The sequence below is a fragment of the Balaenoptera musculus genome, chromosome 2 (assembly GCF_009873245.2).
Source record: "Balaenoptera musculus isolate JJ_BM4_2016_0621 chromosome 2, mBalMus1.pri.v3, whole genome shotgun sequence".
NCBI classification, from domain to species: Eukaryota; Metazoa; Chordata; class Mammalia; order Artiodactyla; family Balaenopteridae; genus Balaenoptera; species Balaenoptera musculus.
In genome coordinates this window covers 75,162,473-75,186,238 of record NC_045786.1, presented here as the reverse complement: position 1 = coordinate 75,186,238, position 23,766 = coordinate 75,162,473, and the positions used below count along the sequence as shown (strand labels likewise).

Here is a 23,766-nt window from a genome sequence, read left to right as displayed (position 1 = left end):
AAAATGTACAGACCACAGGGACAGAAATAAGAACTCGAGAGTAGTTTGCTCAATTTGGAGAAATCTTCAATTTTCACTAGTCTGTGAATATAACAAAAATGAAGTACCCAAAGCACAAACTGCTGAAGACACCTCAGAAAACAAGACTGATCAGATAAAGCTGCCATTCCCTAAAAGAAGTCCTTCCCAAAACTGTATGATATTGCCTGACGCTATGGAGAACACTAGTCCAGAAACTGTAATAATTTATTCTATTGCTGATTTAATCTAAACAAAATTTAAATATTCAGTTGTAAGTAAAAGTAATAAATTTGCAAACATCTGAATCAATATTGACGGTTTCATCAACAAACATAATTAAACATAGTATACATTTTGAGGTTTCTAAATTAAAGTAACTAAAAAGTATTGCATATTTTTCCTCATTTAACAAATACTACTTATTTAAGCTGGCCTCAATATATTTAAAAAATAACGAAATAACTTGGGTTTGGGGCAGATTGTTCTGTGCAGGGCACCACTCTGGGCTTACAATTCTTTTTCTAGGTAAGACTGAAATGTCAAGTCTCTTCTTATTTGCTATGAATTTGACAAAGCAGGAAAACGTGGCTCAAAATTTTAAAATACACTTATCATCAAACTAGACTTTTAAAATAAATGAGGTACTTAGCATTCAAAACTTTGCAATATATATATAAGACCACAGTTTCCAAAATGGCTCAGCTCTTCTGCTAAGACAGACACGTTTAAGCACTTTGAATACTGATTAGAAATAACGTAAAGCAGTTGAGACTAAATGTTTTTCAAATGTTCATTGTGTGTAGAAAGAGATATCTAATCATAAAATTTTTACATGAAGTCTTAATTAGGAATAAAGATATCTGTACTTGTGTGGGAAGAGACCACCCTTTCTGCTTAACAATCTCTTTCATTTAGTAAGGAAAAGCTGCCTTGCGGGAAGCTTCTTTTGATAGTTCTCAGAGTTCAAAGAGTATGAAACCTTCAAGACGATTTCATCAAGTCTATTTATTAATGCATTTCAAGTTTCAAAAAACCTTACATCTTTGCACAATACTTTATTTTTTGCATTTTTTAGTAAAAATTTCCAAAGTGAACAAAAAGATACTGTATAAAACACAGTGGACATTAAACTGACAGTAGTATTAGAGCTCATTTGTCTTGATCCTTTTGTTTTACCACATCTTGATTTGCAGTGGAAAGAGTTCAGTGCACGCATCTCTTTTCAGAAAACATTTAACTTAGACTCAAAATAAAATAGGGCAGTATGTACCTGCCAAAACCCTACCACAGGATAACATTACAAGCAAAAAATGTACATGTTCCAAAGTCTACCACACTCAAGAAGTTACTAATAACTCTTGCAGAGTAAAAGTCACCGTTTTAGAAATGCAAACCCACTTCCAACCTTTGCACAGTCCAAAAACAAAGGCCTTTAAATGATTTAAAAGCAATTACATATATATCTACCTACTTGTTTGTTTAGAATTATTTATAGTCTATCTGGGGTTTCATGTACAAAATTCGTCTCTAAATCATGTACAAAAAGCTGTATTTTGAAAAAAGTCACCACATACTGTACAAGTTTACAAGGAAGAGATCCCATTATTTTCTCTAGCATTTTTGGCCTTGCTGGCTTGCGTCACATTATGAGAATGATTGTGTAAACCTTATACTCTTAAGAAAAAAAGGAAAAAAAAAAAAAAGCCAAACACAAATCTTTTCAACTTTCCCTAAATTTGACTCCTATGTGAAGCCAGGAAAATCATGGCTGTTTACTTCTAATTTAAGTGATGTAGCTGGAAAACAGAAGCAATAAATATGTCACAAGCTTAAAGTTTTTTTGTAATGCCCCCTTCCATTCCTGCATAGCAATAAGCCTGTTAATACATTAAATGCTTTTGCCTTCTTTCTTTAAAAAGCCAATTATTTACACCTGTTTAAAAAATAAATTTGGAATGGGACATTGTGCTGTTTCACCTTCATTGCAGTTAAAATATTTTAGGGGAAAAAAATGTCAGAAGGCCTACCTACAATTTTAACTACTGGTTGAGCAAATCACTCTTCTTTAGTGGTTACCAATGATCAGTGATGATATGCTGAAAACGCTGTTCAAATATTTTGATAAAACAGAGACACAGCTTTTCTTTTCCGTATCAGACAAAACCAAAACGTAATTAGCATACAAATAAGAGGCTGCAAATAAAAAGAATCATTTCACTGACATAACTGCTAGCAAACATGAATAAAATTTCACCTATCAATTCAAAAATGGAATTGAATTAGAAAGTTTAAAACAAGTAAGCGGAAGTCAGACATTTACATACAGACCTAAGCCTGAAGTAGTAGTATGCTGCATATGTCCAGTTTGCACTTAACTGTGTTCTTCAGCATCGTCACTCTTGTGCTCTTAGCAGCCATTTGATAAAACAAAATGAATATCAGAACCAACTCCATCATAAGGAAAAGGTAAACTGATTCTCGTTTCAAAACTGCCTGTGTAAAGCATTACAGAATCCTGGACCACTGAATACCACCATTCTCTGTTATCCTGAGTATGTCAATTAAACAGTAATTTTTCATTAAGAGCGGAAAAATTTTATAATACGAAGAAACATCCATATTGCAATTTCTGTTTACAATTGCACACAGAAGTACAGTGTACGTAAGAAATACATGTCTGCATATAACAAGGTATGTACATTGGCAAGTGATGTCTCCAATGTTGAGGTGGTCGAGCCTCCTAGCCTTGATTGGCAGTTGAAAAAAATATATATATTTCAATTTGTGATAAAAGTTTATCGAGAGCCAAGTTTGCCTGCAAGTGAAGAAAATGCAGCAACCAAGAACAGGGAACACGGGGCACATAATAATATTCTAAGACTTTGTGCCATTAGGTTAAAAATATCTGTCCATAAGAAAATTGGGTTCCTTTTTCACATCCCACCCCCAAATTGGAATTTTCAGGCTTTAAAATTTAAGTAATTCCACCTGATCTGAGGACATGATCTCTTGCCATTTTTTTTCTTCAACTGTTATTTGTGAGGGTTTAGTTTGGGGATGATGATTTAATAGGTTTCTCTTTGGAGTGAAGTTTTCCCATTGTAGGCACTAGGAAGAACCAAGGCAAAAGCTGAGTTAACGTCTCATGTGTCCCATCTGATAACTCTCCCGGGGCCTCTGACGCTGGGGTTGCTGAATGGGCTGGGGAGGTCTCCTCCTCTTTAAAGTGCCTGTGAGTCACAAACAAAAGCGAGAGAGATTTACCATGAGCTTTTTAATCTTTAAAAACAAAGCTGCCATTTCAGTTAAAAAAAAAAAAAGAAGAAAAGAAAAAGAAAAAAGGTTCTAGATCAGCATTGTCCAAAACAAATATAATATGAGCCATATATGTAAGTTTCTATTTTCTGGTAACCACAATGAAAAAAGTTAAAGAGAAACAGGTAAAATAATTTTAATAACATTTTTATTTCATTTAACCCAATATAGTCAAAATATTATCATTTCAAGATGTAATCAATATAAAGAATCATTAATGAAATATTTCATTTTTTAAATACTAAGTCTTCAGAGTCTGTATGTATTTTATATTTACAATACATCTCAGTTGAGACTAGCCACATGTCAAATGCTTAACAGCTACAACTATTAGATTAATATGGGTCTGAGGATAGACTCCATGAGGAAGAAATTGCTGAGTGTCTTCGAGCAAATGACTTAGCCTCTCTGAAACTCAGATGACTAACTAGTCTGTAAAACAGGGATAATAATTAACTCAGATAGTCTATTGTGAGGATTATATGATAATTCATGTAAAAGTGCTCAACATTTTTTGTGAGGGTTCAATAAACAACAGTTAAGAGATGGAAAATGCTTAAAATGAAATTAAGTAAAAGAATCATGTCATTGAATGAGGCCATAATTGGTAATGTATCTAAAAAGTGTCACTTGGCCCTTGGAAATCCCTAAGAAACTGACATCAGTTCCAGAGTGCTAACGTGCTAATTTACAAAAAGCAATGACATCAAAATCAAACTTCCTCTGATTCCCACCAAGATACTGTCCCAGCATGACCACTGACCTCTCTTGCCTTAAGATAGGCAAACATAGGGGAACAACTGAGGGAAAATGGAGAAAACTATAAGAAACCCCTAGTTTTAAACAACTTTGTGTAGGGCAGTGGATTTGGCCTGAGGCAAGAGGCTTCAGTGAGAAGTGAGTGGGAGGCAGGAGAGGGAACTACTGCCATTTACCTCAGGCCTTGGGACAGTGTTGTCCCACACCTACTTCCCAGGTGTCCTGAGGGGAGCGTGGAAGCGACACCTACCTTGGGGAGGGGGTGGGAGAAACAGGTGGGGCCTAAACAATCCGGAGCAGTCGCTTCCTTACCCTCCTTCTCCAAATCCCTGGGGCTCGTCTAAAGAGGGTATCTCCTCCCAGCCCTGTCTCCCTGAGAGGTAAAGGGTGGTGGAGACAAAACCTTAGGAGTTGTTTTCAGAGATGGAGAATACCTATGCTTGTTTGATGACTGAAGCCTCTACACTAAGACTCTCCCACAGACTGGAACTTGTATTTCCCCATAAGCATCATCCCTAGGGAAAATGACTTTACGTGCCAGAAAATATTTCAAGAGCACGAACGTTAAAAACCATAACTGAAGCATAGCTATTAGAATAGAAAGAACAATCATTTAAAAGTAGTCTATCATAATAAAACCAACAAGGGAAGATTTTTGGATTTTTTTTAAAAGGATATATTAGCATTAAATCGGCAGCCATAAGCTAGACTGGGTTGATAAAAAAAACAACAACAAAAAACACACACTTAAAAATCAACTACATAATTCATCCAGTAATCCCATTCTCAAGGAGAAAGTATTATATATTAGTTACTGAAGACTCATTTATAATTCAGTTCTACTTGCTAAATGGTTCTGAGTAATAAAAATATTGCTCAAATTGTCTTACCTGGAAGAGGTTTAGGAGGAGGCAACTTTGGATTACTACTTGGAGTATGAACACTGCATATCTTAATAAAACCGGCCATTAACATGATCAGGGCAATTCCCATAAGTAATACTGCCCACCAATAAGCCTAGAAACAAACAGATTTTTCCACTGAAAAAAACTATAAAATATTTCAGAATATTTTATATTATATAAAATATACAATAGGATATATTACATTTTAATTTTTAAAGAACATCTGTTCATTGGGATTTATAGATATCATATAAAAGCACACATATATTAATCTCTTTAAATAAAAAAAAGTACAAAGGAGAAAACAAAAATCACTCATAATTTCACTTCCTAGAGGAAACCACTCAATCTTATTTTCATTTCAGTCTCTTTTCTATATAACTATGTTTGTCATACTCACAGAAAAACACATATGCAAAACTGGGGTCATCCTGCATATAGTTTATATTGCATTTTCCCATGTTACTAAATATTTTCTGATTTAAATACTTCCTTCCTTTCTTTTGTCTGTTACTCTTACAGACTTTGCTTTTTATACTATCCAGTGACTTAGAAGGTATATAACTTGCTTTAAATTCTACTAGATAGATTTTTAAAATATCCTTTAACCTATATTTTTTTCTAATCATCAAAGCTAAGACTGAAATTCTATCTTTTTTGAGGCCCCTCTTTCCTGTTTCTCTATTTCATTTAGAACTTGAGTCCCAGACTACTGTTATTGAATTATTCCTATACAATGTATCTTAGTTTTCATTTTATATATATATATATATGTAATATCTGTTACATATATATTCACTTATTTAAAGGTTAACTGTCTTCTTTAATATGAAAAGTGGAAGGATACACACATTCTAGAAGCAGGTAAAGTTTACCTCTAAGAAGGTACTAAAAAATTTCATTTCCAACTTAAATCATATTAAATCAATTAGCCAAACAAAAAACCTTCAAAAACTACTGACATAATCTTATTTATAGAAAAATTACTGTTGCCATTCTTAATAAATTTTAAGTCTATTTTGCAATTCAAAATATTCAATTTTTGTCTTAAGATAGCATGTACTAATAAACATCATACAAAATAGTAACAACTAGAAAACTATGAACCTTATATTGGCTTACACAGATTGTTATAATACATATATAGTTATTGCTAATTATTGCCAATAAAACTCCCATTTAAGAAGCGCTTCTCGGACTTGGGGCCTTAAAACAAGAAGGCTACTACTTCTATACTGTTTTCTTTTTCCAGCAGTGACAATATAATTAAAGAAACAGAAGCTGAAATAAAAATGAATGTTGTGGTAAAATACCCCAAGCCACTTTCCCCGTGTGTGCATAAAGCCTTTCATATATATATATATAAACATATCAATTTAATTTTGAAAGAATCCCAAACTTATAGAAAAGTTCCAAGTACAGTACAAAGAAGTTTGTAAAATCTGGAACCATCTGAGAGTAAACTGCTACCATGATGTCCTGTTACACTTGAACAATTCAGCATATAATTCCTGCAACTTAAGGGGGTTTTCCTAGACAACCACAACAAAATCAGGAAATTGGCATTGTTACATCACTACCATTTAATCCTCAGGCCTCCTCATTCAAGTTTTGCCATATGTCCCAATACCAGCCGATTCAAAACTGGGCTGCATTTACCAGCTGTGTTTCTTCAGTCTCCTGCAATCTGGAAACAATCCACAGTCTTTCCTTAGCTTATATAACTTGACACTTTTGAAGATTACAGGTCAGTTATTTTGCATTGGAATGTCCCTCAATTGGGGTTTCTCAGATGTTTCTTTATTATTAGATTCAGGTCATACATCTTTAGTAAGAATATCTCAGAAGTGATGCTGTATTCTTCTCATTGCATCCAACCAGGTGACACATGACTTTGATCTCATTACTAAGGACGTTAACTGGATCACTTGATCAAGGTGTTAACTGCCAAACTTTACCAAAAAGATACTCTTCTCTTTTGTAGTCAATGAGTATTTTGTACGGACATAATTTAGAACTATATAAATATTCTATTCCTCATAAAACTTTCAATTTATCCATTTATTTATTCCCTCATGATTTCCTATTTCCTTAATGGGTTATAATCCATTACTATCATTATTGTGTCTTTTGGGCATGTCCTCACCATTCTCTGAGCACTTCAGCTGGCACAAGGAGTTCCAGGTTCATCTTGTTCTTTCCCCGCCCCAGCCCTGGAATCAGTCATTTCTCCAAGGAGCCCTAGTTCCTTTTAAAACTGCCCCTCCTAAGCAGACACCCTCCTCACAATACTTGTACTCTGACAGCCCAAGCCAGTCACCCCTCCACATGGTACAAAGGGCACCCTGCCCTGTGCCAGTACAGCTCCCCTCACCAGGCATGGATGCCTTGCTTGGCCTCACCTAATTGCCTTCAGGAATGAAGTGTTCAAGAAAGGAGAGAGCAAGGGGTGATGCAAGTCAGTCTTACTGCCGAAAGATTTATCTTTAAAGAGAAGCTACAAATCTGAATTTTTACATGAAATCTGTTTTTAAATGCTAACAACTCATTCAAAGTTTCTAAAAACAAGAGGTAGACCATACAAGACACATTTGCCGGGCTGAATCTGGCTTGGAAACCACAGCTTACAATCTACTTTTCAGAAGCCATTTCTTGCATCCTACTGAGATTGCCAGATAGTTTTCTAAAACTTTCTTTTGGTTTCTGTAGAAAATAATTTCCAGAGCACTGCTCCTCCCTGTGAGTCTTTAGGATAATATTCCCTTTCCCTTGTTAAATAAATTTCCCACAGGCTCCTGTTGTTTTTCCTGTTTTATTCATCCTCAAATAACAGACCTGCTATTTATCAAAAAAAAGGCAGGGTTTAAGTCCTGTCCTCAGTCTGTCAACTCAAGTGCTGGCTGATTCCTCTTTTCATTTCTGCCTACTGTCACATGCAGAACTATATGCACAGCTTTTGTCGTGTTCCAAGCATCCAGAGGCCTTTTAAATGTGGTATTTAATGAAGTAAGACCTTCTTCTACCTTTCCTGTCTGCAACTCTGACACTCTGACCCAGTAAAATCATTAAGAACCAAAATCACCAGCTTGTACTGCTACAAGTACTCTTCCTGCTCTATACCAGTGGTTCTCAACCTTGGCTACACATTAGAATCGCCTGGAAACTCAGATACCTGGACTAAATCCCAGACTCCAGTAGGGTGGGGGTGGGATCCTGACATCAGCAGTTTTGTTAAAGCTGCCACATGATTCCACTATGCAGCCAAGACTGAGAACTACTGGTCTCTACCAAGGGTCAGCAAACTTTTTCTATAAAGAGCCAAACAACTAACATTTTAGGCTTTGTGGGCCATATGGTCCTGGTCAAAACAATTCATTTCTGCCACTGTAGTACAAAAGCAGCCATAGATAAGACACAACACAGGTGAATGTGGCTGTGTTCCAGTAAAACATTACTTACAATTCAGTGTTCTGGTGGAGGGCCCAGGGAACTGCATTCTAAACAAGCATGCCCGTGACTAGGATGCAGATGAGTGCTTCTTACTCAGTGTAGACATGCTGGCATTGTGGTACAGGACCATTTTGAGCAATGCAGAAAGTTTAGCATACATGGCCCTCATCCATCAGATGCCAGTAGAGTCCCTCAGTTACTCTGACAACTACTGTATATTTCCAAATACCCTCTGGAAAGGCAGTATCACCTCTAATGTGATCCATTTTATAAGCACAAAGGGTCAAGGGTCTTCCTACTACCTTCAGGCTGGTGGGCTAGCTCTGTTATGGGAGATGCCCTTCCATTCCTGACGTTCATTATATTCTCTAACACATTTCCTTCCTTCTAGTCTTCCCTGCTGAAAACCATCTTCCACATGGTCATCAGTGTTACAACTACTTAAAACACAGAACTATGTCACTCCTCTATGTAAAACCCTTCTTCAAAAGCTTCCCACCAAAGATCTCCAAGATAAATCATTAAGTGGGAGAGAGAAAAAAAACAAAACCAGAGCACACAATGAATTGCATGCAGCCCAGTAAATATATGATTCCATTTGTCTTTTTAAAATATATTTTCTTGTAAAAATGCAGTTTCTGAAAAATATATAAGAAACTCGTCTTGAGAGGACTGGGCTCCAGGGAAAAAAGGCGGCTTACTTTGCAACATATTACTTTGTCAATTTAAAAAAAAAAAAAAGGATAATCACACTTTTCAAAAGGATAAAAGTGAAAAAAATTTTTATTTACAATATTTCTTATGTCTGTGACTATTTCGGCTGCTCTCTCTTCATAAAATATCCACGTGCCCCTCTACTTCTACTAGACCTTAAGAACTTAGCTTCGGTGTCACATCCTTAAAGAAGCCTTCTCCAAATAGGTTCTCCTATTTCCTGTGAAAACATGATGCAGAACTGAAAATATGTTTCTATGTGCTTATCCTCTCTATCCCAAACTGGACTGCAAGCTTTTTGAATTTATATTCTATAAACTCAGTATCTACTCTACCAAAAAGTACCTGTTGGACTAGTTATTACACGTGAGTCATTACTCCAAATACTGACTTATCAAAACACTTCTCATTTATTATATTTATTCATTTATTATATCTAGATTGCACATTTATTATATCTAGATTGCATGCATGCACAAATAATGCAAAAGGCTCTTACAACAGAGGACATAAAAAATTATGGTTTGACACCTCTTCTAATACCAGTTTTTCAGTACCTATACAGTTTTAAATAGTGATGCAAGTAGTATGGCAGCAACAAAAGCAGACTGGAGAGAGGAAGCCTGAATTTAACAGTGGTTGTAACTTTGTAGAAAACAAAGGTCAAAAGGACCGAGTCCCAGCTGAGATCAAAAGACGTTTACGAAAATGTGGCACCCGGGTCCTTGAGAATTTCCAGTCCCTTCTAGCAGTGTTCCTGGTCTTCCTCTAAAATCTTCCAGGTAACTATATACCTCAGAAGCCCAAAGCTGAGATGTTTTCGTGACAATGATAGTAGCTCTCAGAAATAGAATATCGCAGTGGATAGAAGATAGCAAGGAAAAAAACAAACAAAACAATAGTGCATTTGAGAGTGTTAGTAAATATGGTCACTTTTGGTAGAGAAGATTTTTTTAAATGCCCCCTTCAAAAGAGAATTATCAGAGAGTGGTAAATGCTAAATCACATGTTTTCTCATATACTATAAAATCTGGAAAAAGAATACCAACCAGGCTAACAAGTGCAATATATGTGTTTCATCTCAGAAAAGAGATCACAGTTTGTCCACCTGTTAAGAGCCTGAAATAAAAGAGAGCTGTCATTCGTTCAACAAGCATTTAATGAATGTAAATTACGAGTCAAGCTCTCCTCTTTCATAGATACAAGGGTGTTAAGTGAAACTTAAGAAACAAAGAGAAGACATCCAAAAGTTTAAAAAACAACTTAGAAGTTAACAAGTACTAAATCAAGTCTGAGAAAATAATTCTACATAAGAAACAGATAGATGATGTTCAATACATCCACTTATATGGCCAAAAGAACAAACACAAAGTAGAAAAATTAAGTAAAAATGACAAAAATGAAATGTCAAAATGTGCCAGTCTAGGGGACTTCCCTGGTGGTGCAGTGGTTAAGAATCCGTCTGCCAGTGCAGGGGACACGGGTTCGAGCCCTGGTCTGGGAAGATCCCACATGCCGTGGAGCAACTAAGCCTGTGTGCCACAACTACTGAGCCTGCGCTCTAGAGCCTGCGAGCCACAACTACTGAGCCCACGTGCCACAACTACTGAAGCCCGCACGCCTAGAGCCTGTGCTCCACAACAAGAGAAGCCACTGCAATGAGAAGCCAGCGCACCGCAACAAAGAGTAGCCCCCGCTCAATGCAACTAGAGAAAGCCCGCACACAACAATGAAGACCCAATGCAGTCAATAAATAAATAAATAAATAAATTTATTAAAAAAAAAATTTGCCAGTCTAATTTATTATGTTATAATTACAATAGTTTTTTATTTAATAATCTAAATAAACAAAAAGGACCTATAGGATAACAGAACAATAAAACAGGTTTCACCAAAAAACTGTGAGGCGGAAGGGGCAAGACAAGCCATCAAGTCTCTTCAGACATAAGATAATCTTCGCTGACTTTAAAGATCTCTAGAAAAAGTTAATCATATAATCCTTTTGGTGAATTTCCAGCGTTAACAACTCTCACTCACAGCAAACACGCTCTAGACTTCCGGGTGGTCACAAGACCATGTGGGGCCCACAGTCCCTTGTCAGGACACTGATTATGCCATCCTGCAGGGGCAGAAAGCTTCCCTTCATCCTTCAGAAGATACCACTGTCTGGACTCTGACTAAATGTTCTTTTATCCTTCAACAGTCCACGCACCACCCCTCTCGAAAGCAACTGGCTACTAATCTTCCTGTGACTTTATACTCAGCTTGGGCAAGCAGGTTAAAATACCACTGAGAGATACCTGAAAACATTACAACTTCAAAGTTAGGATAATATGTATGATTTTTTCTTTTCCATATAAATTATGACATAGTAATCTGCTTCATTCATCTTGCAAACACATACTGACTCCTTAACATATGCTAAGCCCTGTGACAATACTGCATCTTTGTTGTTAAAGTTTCCGTAGTGATATCTATGAGGCCTATTCTACTAGGCAACAAAGGACTCTGGAGGTCCACAACCACCTTCCATTTTCAACATAGCAGGAAGACAAAGTAGAAAATTTCTGTTACAAGTCTTTTAAAAAGGAGTCATTACACTGCAGAGACTGTGAAAATGTTTCCCAAACTTTAGCATGCACCAGCACATACTGACTCAGGGGTCCATGTGGGACCCGATCATTTGCATTTTTACCAAGTTCCCAGGTGCTGCTGATGCTGCTGGTCAGGGCACTACACTTTGAGATCCACTGGTCTAGATTAGGGCTTGGCAGACACTTCCTATCAAAGGCCAGACAAATATTTTAGGCTTTATGGGGCCAGGCAGTCTCTGCTGCAACTATTCAAAGTGCAAAAGCAGCCATAAGCAATATATAACTGAATGGGCATGGCCATGTTCTGATAAATCACTACTTATGGACACTGAAATTTGAATTTCATATAATTTTCAGAAGAATATATATTTTTTTAAATTAATTATGGCCATTAGTTCCGTTACTGGTAATATTCTTTTTTTTTTTTTTAACAAATTTATTTTATTTATTTATTTTTGGCTGCGTTGGGTCTTCGTTGCTATGCGCAGACTTTCTCTAGTTGCGGCGAGCGGGGGGCTACACTTTGTTGCGGTGCGCGGGCTTCTCATTGCGGTGGCTTCTCTTGTTGCGGAGCACCAGCTCTAGGTGCACGGGCTTCAGTAGTTGTGGCACACTGGCTTAGTTGCTCCGCCGCATGTGGGATCTTCCAGGACCAGGGCTCGAACCCGTGTCCCCTGCATTGGCAGGAGGATTCTTAACCACTGCACCACCAGGGAAGTCCCCAGAATATTATTTTGATTTTTTTCAACTACTTGTACGTGTGAAACCGTTCTTAGCTTGTGAGCCATACAAAAATAGGCAGTGGGCTAAATTTGGCTCATGAGCCATAGTTTGCCAACCCCTGTTCTACATGAATGGTTGGTTCTCAATCCCAGTTGCTCATCAGAATTGAGAGTTGGGAGCTTTGAAATGACCCAAACACTTATACTCCATCCCCAGAGATTCTGACTTAATTGGTCTAAGCCCTTAGGTGATTCTCATGTATAATATGAATAAAGGTCAGGTAAGTTTGGAAAATGAAGTTAAAAAGATTTTTTATTGCGGGGCTTCTCACAATATTATCACAAATCTCTAAGAGGGGACTATAGTATGCAATATTTTCCAGATTCATTTGACCAGCAAACCCATGGATCTAGTGTTCTGTGAAGCACTTGGAAACACTGCTCTAAATCTTTCATAAAGAACACCAGATACTTACCTAGGTTCATAAAATTACAGCAAAATAAGAGAGAAGAAATTAATTCAAAAATGAGAAACATAGTTGACTCTTGTTAAAATAATAATAAAAGGATGAACTCCTGATAAATCTGAACAAATTAAAAAGAAAAAAGCCACAAACTAACAGGCGATTATTTTAAAGTGTGGGTTAAATACAATGATAGATTTGAAAAAAATCAAGGTCAGAGATGGTTTCCTATGTCAAACCTAACACAAAAGGTGCAGAAAATGTGAACACATCAGTAACTATGGAAGAAAATGAAAAAGAATTACCAATGTACCCATTTAATGAAAAGGAGACAGTGGTACAGGGTCTTAACAGATTTACTGGTGAATGCTCCCCAACTTTTCAAGAACTAGGTGACCCCTTGATAAATCCAAAGGATGTTTATCATTATCTCCTGGCGAGACACATAGTAGGCACTCAGCCTACATTCAAACATTACTGTCAAAAACAACTTTTCCCCAGAAAAGAAAGTAAAAGTCTTTATTACATCATTTCCACGGTGCCTATAGCAGTCAGTAACTCATGCCCTGAACTATTAAACTGTTAAGGTTCTTCCCACTCAACCCTCATGAGGAAAAAAGATGCCATAGTATACTGTGGAAAGGAGACAAAAAAGCCACCAGGTACCAAATGGAAAGGAAAGTCAGTGAAACTAACCCATCAGCCCTTTCACAGCTTCTTACCAGAGCAAACTAATAACCTACATTACTAACCAGAAGGACACTTTCCTTATACATGATGAAAGACCAGTGTAACAAAATGAACTCTGCTATGCAAGTGAACTCTGCAAGTAACACAAATAGGACAAATAACTTGTAAGGAAGTGGCTGTTGTTTATCTTACTGTTTGATCTGATTAATGCCCACAAATGCAGCAACAGCCTAATGGTACTCTTCAGGCATTATGGACCATGCTATTTGAAAGGGTGGCATGTGAATGTCAACACTGACTTAAGATAACAGCATTCTCCCAGGGATGCAAGGATTCTTCAATATACGCAAATCAATCAATGTGATACACCGTATTAACAAATTGAAGAATAAAAACCATATGATCATCTCAATAGATGCAGAAAAAGCTTTTGACAAAATTCAACACCCATTTCTGATAAAAACTCTCCAGAAAGTGGGCATAGAGGGAACCTACCTCAACATAATAAAGGCCATATATGACAAACCCACAGCAAACATCATTCTCAATGGTGAAAAACTGAAAGCATTTCCTCTAAGATCAGGAACGAGACAAGGATGTCCACTCTCACCACTATTATTCAACATAGTTCTGGAAGTCCTAGCCACGGCAATCAGAGAAGAAAAAGAAATAAAAGGAATACAAATTGGAAAAGAAGAAGTAAAACTGTCACTGTTTGCGGATGACATGATACTATACATAGAGAATCCTAAAACTGCCACCAGAAAACTGCTAGAGCTAATTAATGAATATGGTAAAGTTGCAGGATACAAAATTAATGCACAGAAATCTCTTGCATTCCTATACACTAATGATGAAAAATCTGAAAGAGAAATTATGGAAACACTCCCATTTACCATTGCAACAAAAAGAATAAAATACCTAGGAATAAACCTACCTAGGGAGACAAAAGACCTGTATGCAGAAAACTATAAGACACTGATGAAAGAAATTAAAGATGATACCAACAGATGGAGAGATATACCATGTTCTTGGATTGGAAGAATCAACATTGTGAAAATGAGTATACTACCCAAAGCAATCTACAGATTCAATGCAATCCCTATCAAATTACCAATGACATTTTTTACAGAGTTAGAACAAATCATCTTAAAATTTGTATGGAGACACAAAAGACCCCGAATAGCCAAAGCAGTCTTGAGGGAAAAAAATGGAGCTGGAGGAATCAGACTCCCTGACTTCAGACTATACTACAAAGCTACAGTAATCCAGACAATATGGTACTGGCACAAAAACAGAAACATAGATCAATGGAACAAGATAGAAAGCCCAGAGATTAACCCACGCAACTATGGTCAACTAATCTATGACAAAGGAGGCAAAGATATACAATGGAGAAAAGACAGTCTCTTCAATAAGTGGTGCTGGGAAAACTGGACAGCTACATGTAAAAGAATGAAATTAGAATACTCCCTAACACCATACACAAAAATAAACTCAAAATGGATTAGAGACCTAAATATAAGACTGGACACTATAAAACTCTTAGAGGAAAACATAGGAAGAACACTCTTTGACATAAATCACAGCAAGATCTTTTTTGATCCACCTCCTAGAGTAATGGAAATAAAAACAAAAATAAACAAGTGGGACCTAATGAAACTTCAAAGCTTTTGCACAGCAAAGGAAACCATAAACAAGACGAAAAGACAACCCTCAGAATGGGAGAAAATATTTGCAAATGAATCAACGGACAAAGGATTAATCTCCAAAATATATAAACAGCTCATTCAGCTCAATATTAAAGAAACAAACACCCCAATCCAAAAATGGGCAGAAGACCTAAACAGACATTTCTCCAAAGAAGACATACAGACGGCCACGAAGCACATGAAAAGATGCTCAACATCACTAATTATTAGAGAAATGCAAATCAAAACTACAATGAGGTATCACCTCACTCCTGTTAGAATGGGCATCATCAGAAAATCTACAAACAACAAATGCTGGAGAGGGCATTAGAAAGGCAAATCTGCATAAACCTAAAAGTGCCTGATTAATCAGTTCCAGAGCACAAGAAAAGACCTCACATTGCTAAAATTCAATGTAAGAAGCATTTCACAAAATCCTCAAATCTAAAATATGAAAAAAGGTTTTAAAAACGCTTTAACTAAAAAGATCATTTCTATTAAATATTTTAAAACAGGAATAAATGAGTTTTTGAAATTCTAAAGAAAATGAATCAAAATTAAATATAATGGAGAAAAGTGAAAAAACATTATTTTTAGGTGATATGATTTACTATCTAGAAAACCTAAAACATCTGGCACAACAACATAAACTCAGCAGAACATAACTCTGAGATTCCAATTATCAGATTTTTTTCTTTGAACACACTGTTTCCCATAGTAGACAAGTATACCAGATCTCAACTTTTTCTTATTAGAGATAATCAGAAAAAAAGAAAATAAGAACTGGATCTGAGTTGAAAACAGGGAAGTAAGGGAGCCGAGAAATGTAAGCTACCTGAAGTCACAGAATTGTCAAACGTCAGAAGGATGATCTGAATATCCTCGTGTAATTCCAAGCCTGTACTCTTTTCACTTTACCATAGTGCCAGAAGGCACCTTTAGTTTAACAGATACTCTCTGAATATATAAATTATACACCCAGCACAGGAGTACAAAAATGAGTAACATACAACATTTTAAGGAGACCCAATTACTTGGTTTAAAACCTAGGTCTCCTAAATCCAACTTCAACAATCCTGCCACTATATAGTCATTACATATCTAAAAATCACATATTCTAACATGCAAAGTATTACACTTCCTATGTATAATAAACAGCATTTTAATGCTAGAGATAATTCCAAAATTTTTATTGTAAATTTTTACTACAATAGTACCAAAAAGGGCTGACAACCCAGACAGAGGACTATTTTTGTGTGTGCTTTTAAGGCATCCTCAATCCTGAACACACATTAAAAAATAATTTGGGAAGGGGGGAGGAGCTGAGTTTTAAGTCAATTTCCAAAGCAAACTCATTCAGTTCAGGCACAGCACACTCTCAAATACATCACTTGCAAGTTTCCTACTGTTATTTTAATGCAAACACTTAGAAACATAAATATTTAAGTGACTTAAGATAGTCATTCTCAGCAATCTTTTTCAAAAATTCAACATTTGCACAACTGGGGAAAATGTGGGCTTAAAAATAATATAGTTCAGTAGATATTTATTGAATGAATAACCATAATCATTAAAAAATCTGCAAAAGGCTCTGTATCTGATCTTACCCTAGTCAACCTTTCCTTTCACGGACAAGATGAAGACGCAGAAACTACACTGAAACATCAGAAAAAAAACGTTTAGAAAAATCTTTCATCTCTCCTGTTCAGCAAAGTAGAACCCAGAGCTGGCTATATTGAGACAAGGGAGAAGTATAAAAAGCAAGCAGGGCTTTCCAAAACAACTTCAAGAAAAAGTTCCATGACAATACTCTCATCATATGGACCAAAGGATGAAGTAACCCATCCAGGACATGAACCAGGGAGCAGAGTAAAACAGAATGACTCCCATCACCTACCAACTAAATCTATGAATGATACACATGTGGAGATTCTGACCACTTTAGAAGAAAATAATACTCAAGGCTATTTGAACTTTAAAAATCACTCTTCAGATAAAATACAGTTGACCCTTGAACGTGGCGGGTTAATCATAGTTAGCCAACCACCTCCAAAGTCCTCTGTATCCATGGTTCCTCTACACCTGCAGATTCAACCAACTCCACACTGTGTACTACTGCAGTATTTACTATTGAAAAATATCTGCTCATAAGTAGACCCATGCAGTTCAAACCCATGTTGTTCAAGGGTCAACTATAACTCCAGTATAAACAGAAAATAAGTGATTTTCTCATAACAGGGGTGACCTCTAACCAAGTAAAATTATGATCAAATCATTTTAAGATAAGGTTTCTTTATAAATAAAAACTATACTTACCACAATCCATTCAGCTATGTTTTCATAGAGCTCTGGACTGAAAATTGCTTTTTTAAGCCTAGCTAGAGGACCATCAGCATCTACTAATCTGCACCGCATGAAAACATCACAGTAGCCTCTAAAATCATTGCATGGGGATCCAGGTTGCAGGGTGATGGTTCGACCAAGGAAGTACTTGTTCCACTGCACAGACCCTGTACTGGCACAAGTTGATGGCTCCACTGCAAAAGAAGTGTCAAATATAAGCTGAAGATCAGATTTCCTATCGGGCTAGCTCGGGAGAGAGGGAGGAAAGGAAGAAACTGCCTAAAATCATCACCATGACATGTTATATAGACTTTCATTAGTTAGACTGGATAACACCACTGGTAATTCACCTTAAATATTACAGCATAAACAGACAACCAGCAACTTCTGACTTAGTGCCTACAATGGCTTTAAATCCTTCTAACAGTATTTATATTAATTATTATAAAAACGCTGGCAGGTTTTATCTAGTTTATCATTTTAAAAACACTGTAGGGACCATAATACTAGAAACAATTCTATACTACATTTAAAAATTTCTCAAGAGGATCAGTTCAGCTGGAAATTATCTGTCCCAACTGTATATCAAAGTTTAACACTTAAAATTTAGGAGAAAATAAGGTTTTTGAAACAGATTTTATACTCTTGCATTTTAAAAGCCTTACTCTTCTTCATACAGCAGACATGGCATAATTCCTTATCATCTTTGCCATCAGAACTGGCACAGGTGCACTCCTCCAAGCCATATTTCTCACAGATAGAACCTGCACATTGCTGAAAGAAAAATAAAAGACCAATTATTTAATCCCTATACAGTCAAACCTCTTGTTGACAGTAATAGACAGAGACACCTCCAATGCTAAAATAATTAAGTAGAAATACAAGTCGGGGTGGGGGAGGCGGGGAAGCATAGATTAGTATCAGAAATGGATGGTATAAACACATCTTAAAAAGAGTGAGTGCAAATAAGATAGTAAATCTTTAAAGAAATGGTAACTTAAAAATCTAGACCAAACAAAAACAGAGGAGATTAGATGAGCATCGACTTTATGTTGGTTATTATGGCTCCTTCATAAGAAGAGAAAAATGAAATTTTCCTCATGTAGAGGAAAGTGATTATTTAGCCAAGAAAGCTTTAAAGGCTTCACATTCAGAGGAAATAACCAAGAGTTCTTTTATTTAGAGTATTAAAATATTAATTTATAAAACTTAAAAGCAATACAAAGTTACATGCCTAGTTACATAAATGTTTTTCTCTAGAGAGTATCAAACACATGCAGTCGAAAGATGAAAGACAAGTCAACAACTAATCAAATGCCACCAGGCACTTATGCCACATAATGCATTCACAGCTCTGTGAGGAAATAGATAGGGATGTGGAAACTGGGACCGAGATTAATTACTTTAGGCGGCTTTAAGTGGCAAGAAACAATTATTCTGAAAAAGGTTTCATAAAACTAAATAAACAACATACAAATCAAATGCTTACCCCATTAATGCACACTTGTGTATGCCTATTACAGTCTGTAAAGTTTGGTTTAGGATCAGATGCTGGGCAGAGAGCCGTGACGCCATTACATATTCCTTCTTTTGCACAGTCTGAATCATCCCGACACTTCTCAGTTTTTGACTTGAATGCACACTGTGCTGTGCAACAGGGACCTTGACTTGGACTAGAAGAAACATTGAGGTGAGTAAAGAAAATCACTAGGGTATTTCCTATACACACAGATACAGTCCTAATTTTTAAATCATAAATCTCATCTTTTAAATGCTAAGTATGCTACTGTTAAACAAGTCTTATTGGAATAAGAGGCTATTAAATTTCAACATTCTAATAAGTGCAGAAAAGTGATTAAGAATCTTGTTTTTATAATGAAGGCATACTGTATTCGGCTTTCTTATTCTATTCTATTTGCCTTTAGTAAAAGGTTATAATGGAAAATGGATTAAATATTAGGCAAGTCATCCTTGTTTTTCACAGATACACATTAGTCAATTTATCAACTTTTCTCACATTTATAGACTAAAATCAAACTAGGATACACAAAACATCCATTTTAAAAGTACTGCACAAACAATATTCTACTGCTTATATCTATCACTACCAAAATAATTTGGCAAGTGAAATAAAATTTATGACAACTAAGTTACAGGAGTGTATGGAATCCATACTATCTAAATATTTAAAGTTAAGATTCTAAAACTACTGACAAAAGTCACATTTTTAAAGTTAGGCATTAAATAATATGTATTTTATTGAGTGTCCTTAGCATGTCCTTTTTTAACACCCACCACACAAACTGCAATTACAAGTAGTTCAATCTGCCAACAACAGTGCACTAAATACTACTACTCCAGAAAAATAAACCAACAACAAATAACAAAGTTCCAAAACCACATACATCTCCTAATCTCAGTTTGAAATCTGACATAACTGCCTGCAGGTGACTTCCCAGGAACATTAACACTACTGGAATTAGCAAGGTACCTGCATTGCTTTCCAGGTTTCAGCTTGCATTTTTTCCCTTCCGGTTGGTTTGCATCATAGCAGCACTCGTCTTTACACTGGTCACTATAGCCGCAATCACATTCTTCACCTTGCTCTACCATTCCATTTCCACAAATAGGTTGGCCAGATTCTGAAGAAAACAAATAAGACGAAGTAAGCACTATATGCAGCATTACTTTTATTTAAAATTCACAAACTCTTTAAAGCTGCAGAACAAAAGGAGAAAGGAAAATTTCGAAGAATAAGAAAAGTAGAACAAACTAGGAATCTGGAAATTAGGAGATCTAATTATAACAGTGGCTTGGTCACTAACTAGCAATGTGGCCTTAGGCAAGTCACTTCCCTTTTTTGGGGCCTCAGTTTCTTAAGCTGTACAGTGAGGGAATTTGACCTGATGCTCCCTTCTAAGGTCCCTCCCAGAAGTGGTAGCATTCTATTTAGGCCATGCCACACTGAGCTTTACTGAACAATGCCTCTACTATTTATATTTTTAGCACATAAGTACAAAGTAAGTCAGTGTTTCATCAACCAGAAAAAAATTAAACCTTTTCTGTTAGAAAATTTCAAACATACCTGAAGTAGTAAAAGAATAAGTACAGTGAACTCCCACGTACCAATCACTTAGCTTTAACAACTTCAACAATATGCTGTAAACAACTCCATCTAACATATTCATCTGCTCTTAACAAATATCCCAAGATGAATCTAACAGATAAGGAGTTCTTTCTTTTTAAAATCTAACCATAATACCATTATCACATCTAAAAAACTTAACAGTATGCTTAATAGCATCTAACAGCCAATCCATGTTCAATTTTCTTCAACTACCTCTTTACATTAGTTTATTTGAACAAAGTTTCACACAAGCTTCCCCCAACCCCTCTCCCCACGGTTGCTTTTGGTTGACATGTATCTTAAGTTCTTTTAATATGTAACAGATTCCCTCCCCTCTTTTTATTTTTACACTATTAATTGTTAAAGAAATTGGGTCATTTTATTTTATGGAATTTCCCACATTCTATTTGGCTGACTGTATCCTAGTCAATTAGTAAATTTTTTTTAATGTACATTAGTTTTGCTTGTCAGCTAGACCAAGCTCCTTAAGGGAAGAACCATGTATTATTTACACTTTTTGTATTTCCAGAGTCTAACAATATTGGGTCAAATCTTAGTTCATTAAGGTTAGACTGTCTGGTCTAAGCATAGTGAATAATTTCAGAAAGATTTTTAGGCTCTTTTTTAAAGTTCTTTGATTTTGCCAGTGAACATTAAAATTGGAACAAGAGTGCTACTCTTAGTAAGAACATAAAATCACTGAATTTCAGTATCTGCAGGGAAATGAAAAGAATCAAATGTCTTCATTTTAGAGAAAAGAAAACTAACTTTCACAGAGTTTGTGACTTGCTGGAAACCACATGCCCCAGTATGGACAAAACACAGACTAAACCCAGGTCTTCTAGATCTAAAATCTGGTGCTCTTTTCTTTCTGCTATACCAAATCAATGTGGAAAACAGTTGTAGCACAGCCTTCAAACTGAGAACTGAGTGAGTGGAAGGGAACATATTGCAAGCACAGGAACCCAAAACAATGCACATCTGAATCAAAAATATTCTAGAAAGCCTAGCTTTATACTCAGAAACTTCATTCTTATCCTTGACCACATCAAACATTAAGGAAATTTTAGAGGTAACTGAAGCTCCATCCCACTCTTTCCTTTTTCTTTTTCTTGGCCATGCCATGAGGCTTGTGGGATCTCAGTTCCCCAACCAGGGACTGAACCCGGGACCATGGCAATGAAAGTGCCGAGTCCTAACAACTGGACTGACGGGGAATTCCCTCCCTCTTTCATTTTATACCATCTCTTTTGTTGTCAAAAACTAGAAGCATGCACATGCAAATATATACTAAGTAAATAATAATGATTTTTCTACAGTCTAGCAATAATCATTTTATAATTCATGTGACATGTAATTTAGGAGAAAAGGAAAAACGATAAAAGTCAGAAAACCATTCATGCAATATTTACTACACATTAGTTTTCGTCTCATACAAAAGTATTACTTCAAATCAGCTATTTGCTAACAGGTTAAATACAGGGAAAAGGGGCTGTTTAAATACAAAAATTATAATACGTACATATTTCATGGTAATTTAAGAAACAAATTTCCTTCCCATAATACTAAAAAGCAATGTGCTCATTTTTTTCTATCTTATGTAAATGTTATTTCTTTATTTTGTTTTTTTTTAAATTGAAGTATAGATATTTTACAACGTTGTGTCAGTTTCAAGTGTACAACAAAGTGATTCAGTTATACATACATACATCTATGTAAATATTTCTTTTTCAGAATCTTTTCTATTATAGGTTATTACAAGATATTGAGTATAGTTCCCTGTGCTATACAGTAGGTCCTTGTTGTTTACCTATTTTATACATAGCAGTGTGTATATGTTAATCTCAAACTCCTAATTTATCTCCCCCCCATGCCTTCGTCCCTGCTATCCCCTTTGGTAACCATAAGTTTGTTTTATATGTCTGTAAGTCCATTTCTGTTTTGTAAATAAGTTTATTTGTATCCTTTTTTTAGATTCCACATACAAGTGATATCATATGATATTTGTCTTTCTCTGGTATTTGTCTATACTACAAAGCTACAGTAATCAAAACAGTATGGTACTGGCCCAAAAAATAGACCTATAGGTCAATGGGACAGGATAGAAAACCCAGAAATAAACCCATGCACTTATGGTCAGTTTAATCTATGACAAAGGAAACAAGAATATACAATGGAGAAAAGACAGTCTCTTCAAAAAGTAGTACTGGGAAAACTGGACAGCTACATGTAAAAGAATGAAATCAGAACATTCTCTAACTCCACATACAAGAATAAACTCAAAATGGATTAAAACCTAAATATAAGAACAGATACTACAAAACTCCTAGAGGAAAATATAGGCAGAACACTCTTTGACATAAATTGCAGCAGTATTCTTTTGGATCTGTCTCCTAGAGTAATGGAAATAAAAACAAAAATAAACCAATGGGACCTAATTAAACTCAATAGCTTTTGTACAGCAAAGGAAACCATAAACAAAACGAAAAGATAACCTGCAGACTGGGAGAAAATATTTGCAAACAATGCTATTGACAAGGGTTTAATTTCCAAAATATAAACAGCTCATACAGCTTAATGTCAAAAAAAATCACAAACAACCCAATCAAAAAATGGGCAGAAGACCTAAATAGACATTTCTCCAAAGAAGACATACAGATGGCCAACAGGCACATGAAAAGATGCTTAATATTGCTAATTATTAGAGAAATACAAATCAAAACTACAATGAGGTATCACCTCACACCAGTCAGAATGGCCATCATTAAAAAGTCTACAAATAATAAGTGCTGGAGAGGATAAAGAGAAAAAAGAATCCTCCTACACTCTTGGTGGGAATGTAAAGTGGTGCAGCCACTATGGAGAACACTATGGAGATTCCTTAAAAACTAAAACCATATGATCCTGCAATCCCATTCCTGGGCATATATCTGGAGAAAACTCTCATTCAAAAAGATACATGTACCCCAAT

At 35.9% G+C, this 23,766-nt stretch overlaps 1 protein-coding gene across 2 annotated transcripts in view; it reads right to left on the bottom strand.

Annotated features, from left to right (window-relative positions):
• Positions 1-1,006: 1,006 nt before the first annotated feature.
• ADAM10 (ADAM metallopeptidase domain 10) overlaps positions 1,007-23,766 on the bottom strand; it is a 110,527-nt gene continuing 87,767 nt past the window's right edge. The window contains exons 11-16 of one of the 2 annotated variants that reach the window (XM_036842720.1): positions 20,160-20,310; positions 19,158-19,341; positions 18,334-18,442; positions 17,642-17,862; positions 4,986-5,112; positions 1,007-3,251 (exon numbers count right to left, since the gene is read on the bottom strand). In XM_036842720.1, the coding sequence (XP_036698615.1) occupies positions 3,157-3,251; positions 4,986-5,112; positions 17,642-17,862; positions 18,334-18,442; positions 19,158-19,341; positions 20,160-20,310 (887 nt within the window). In that variant the 3' untranslated portion in view covers positions 1,007-3,156. The remainder of the gene's footprint in view (positions 3,252-4,985; positions 5,113-17,641; positions 17,863-18,333; positions 18,443-19,157; positions 19,342-20,159; positions 20,311-23,766) is intronic. The other variant, XM_036842721.1, reaches the window with a different exon arrangement.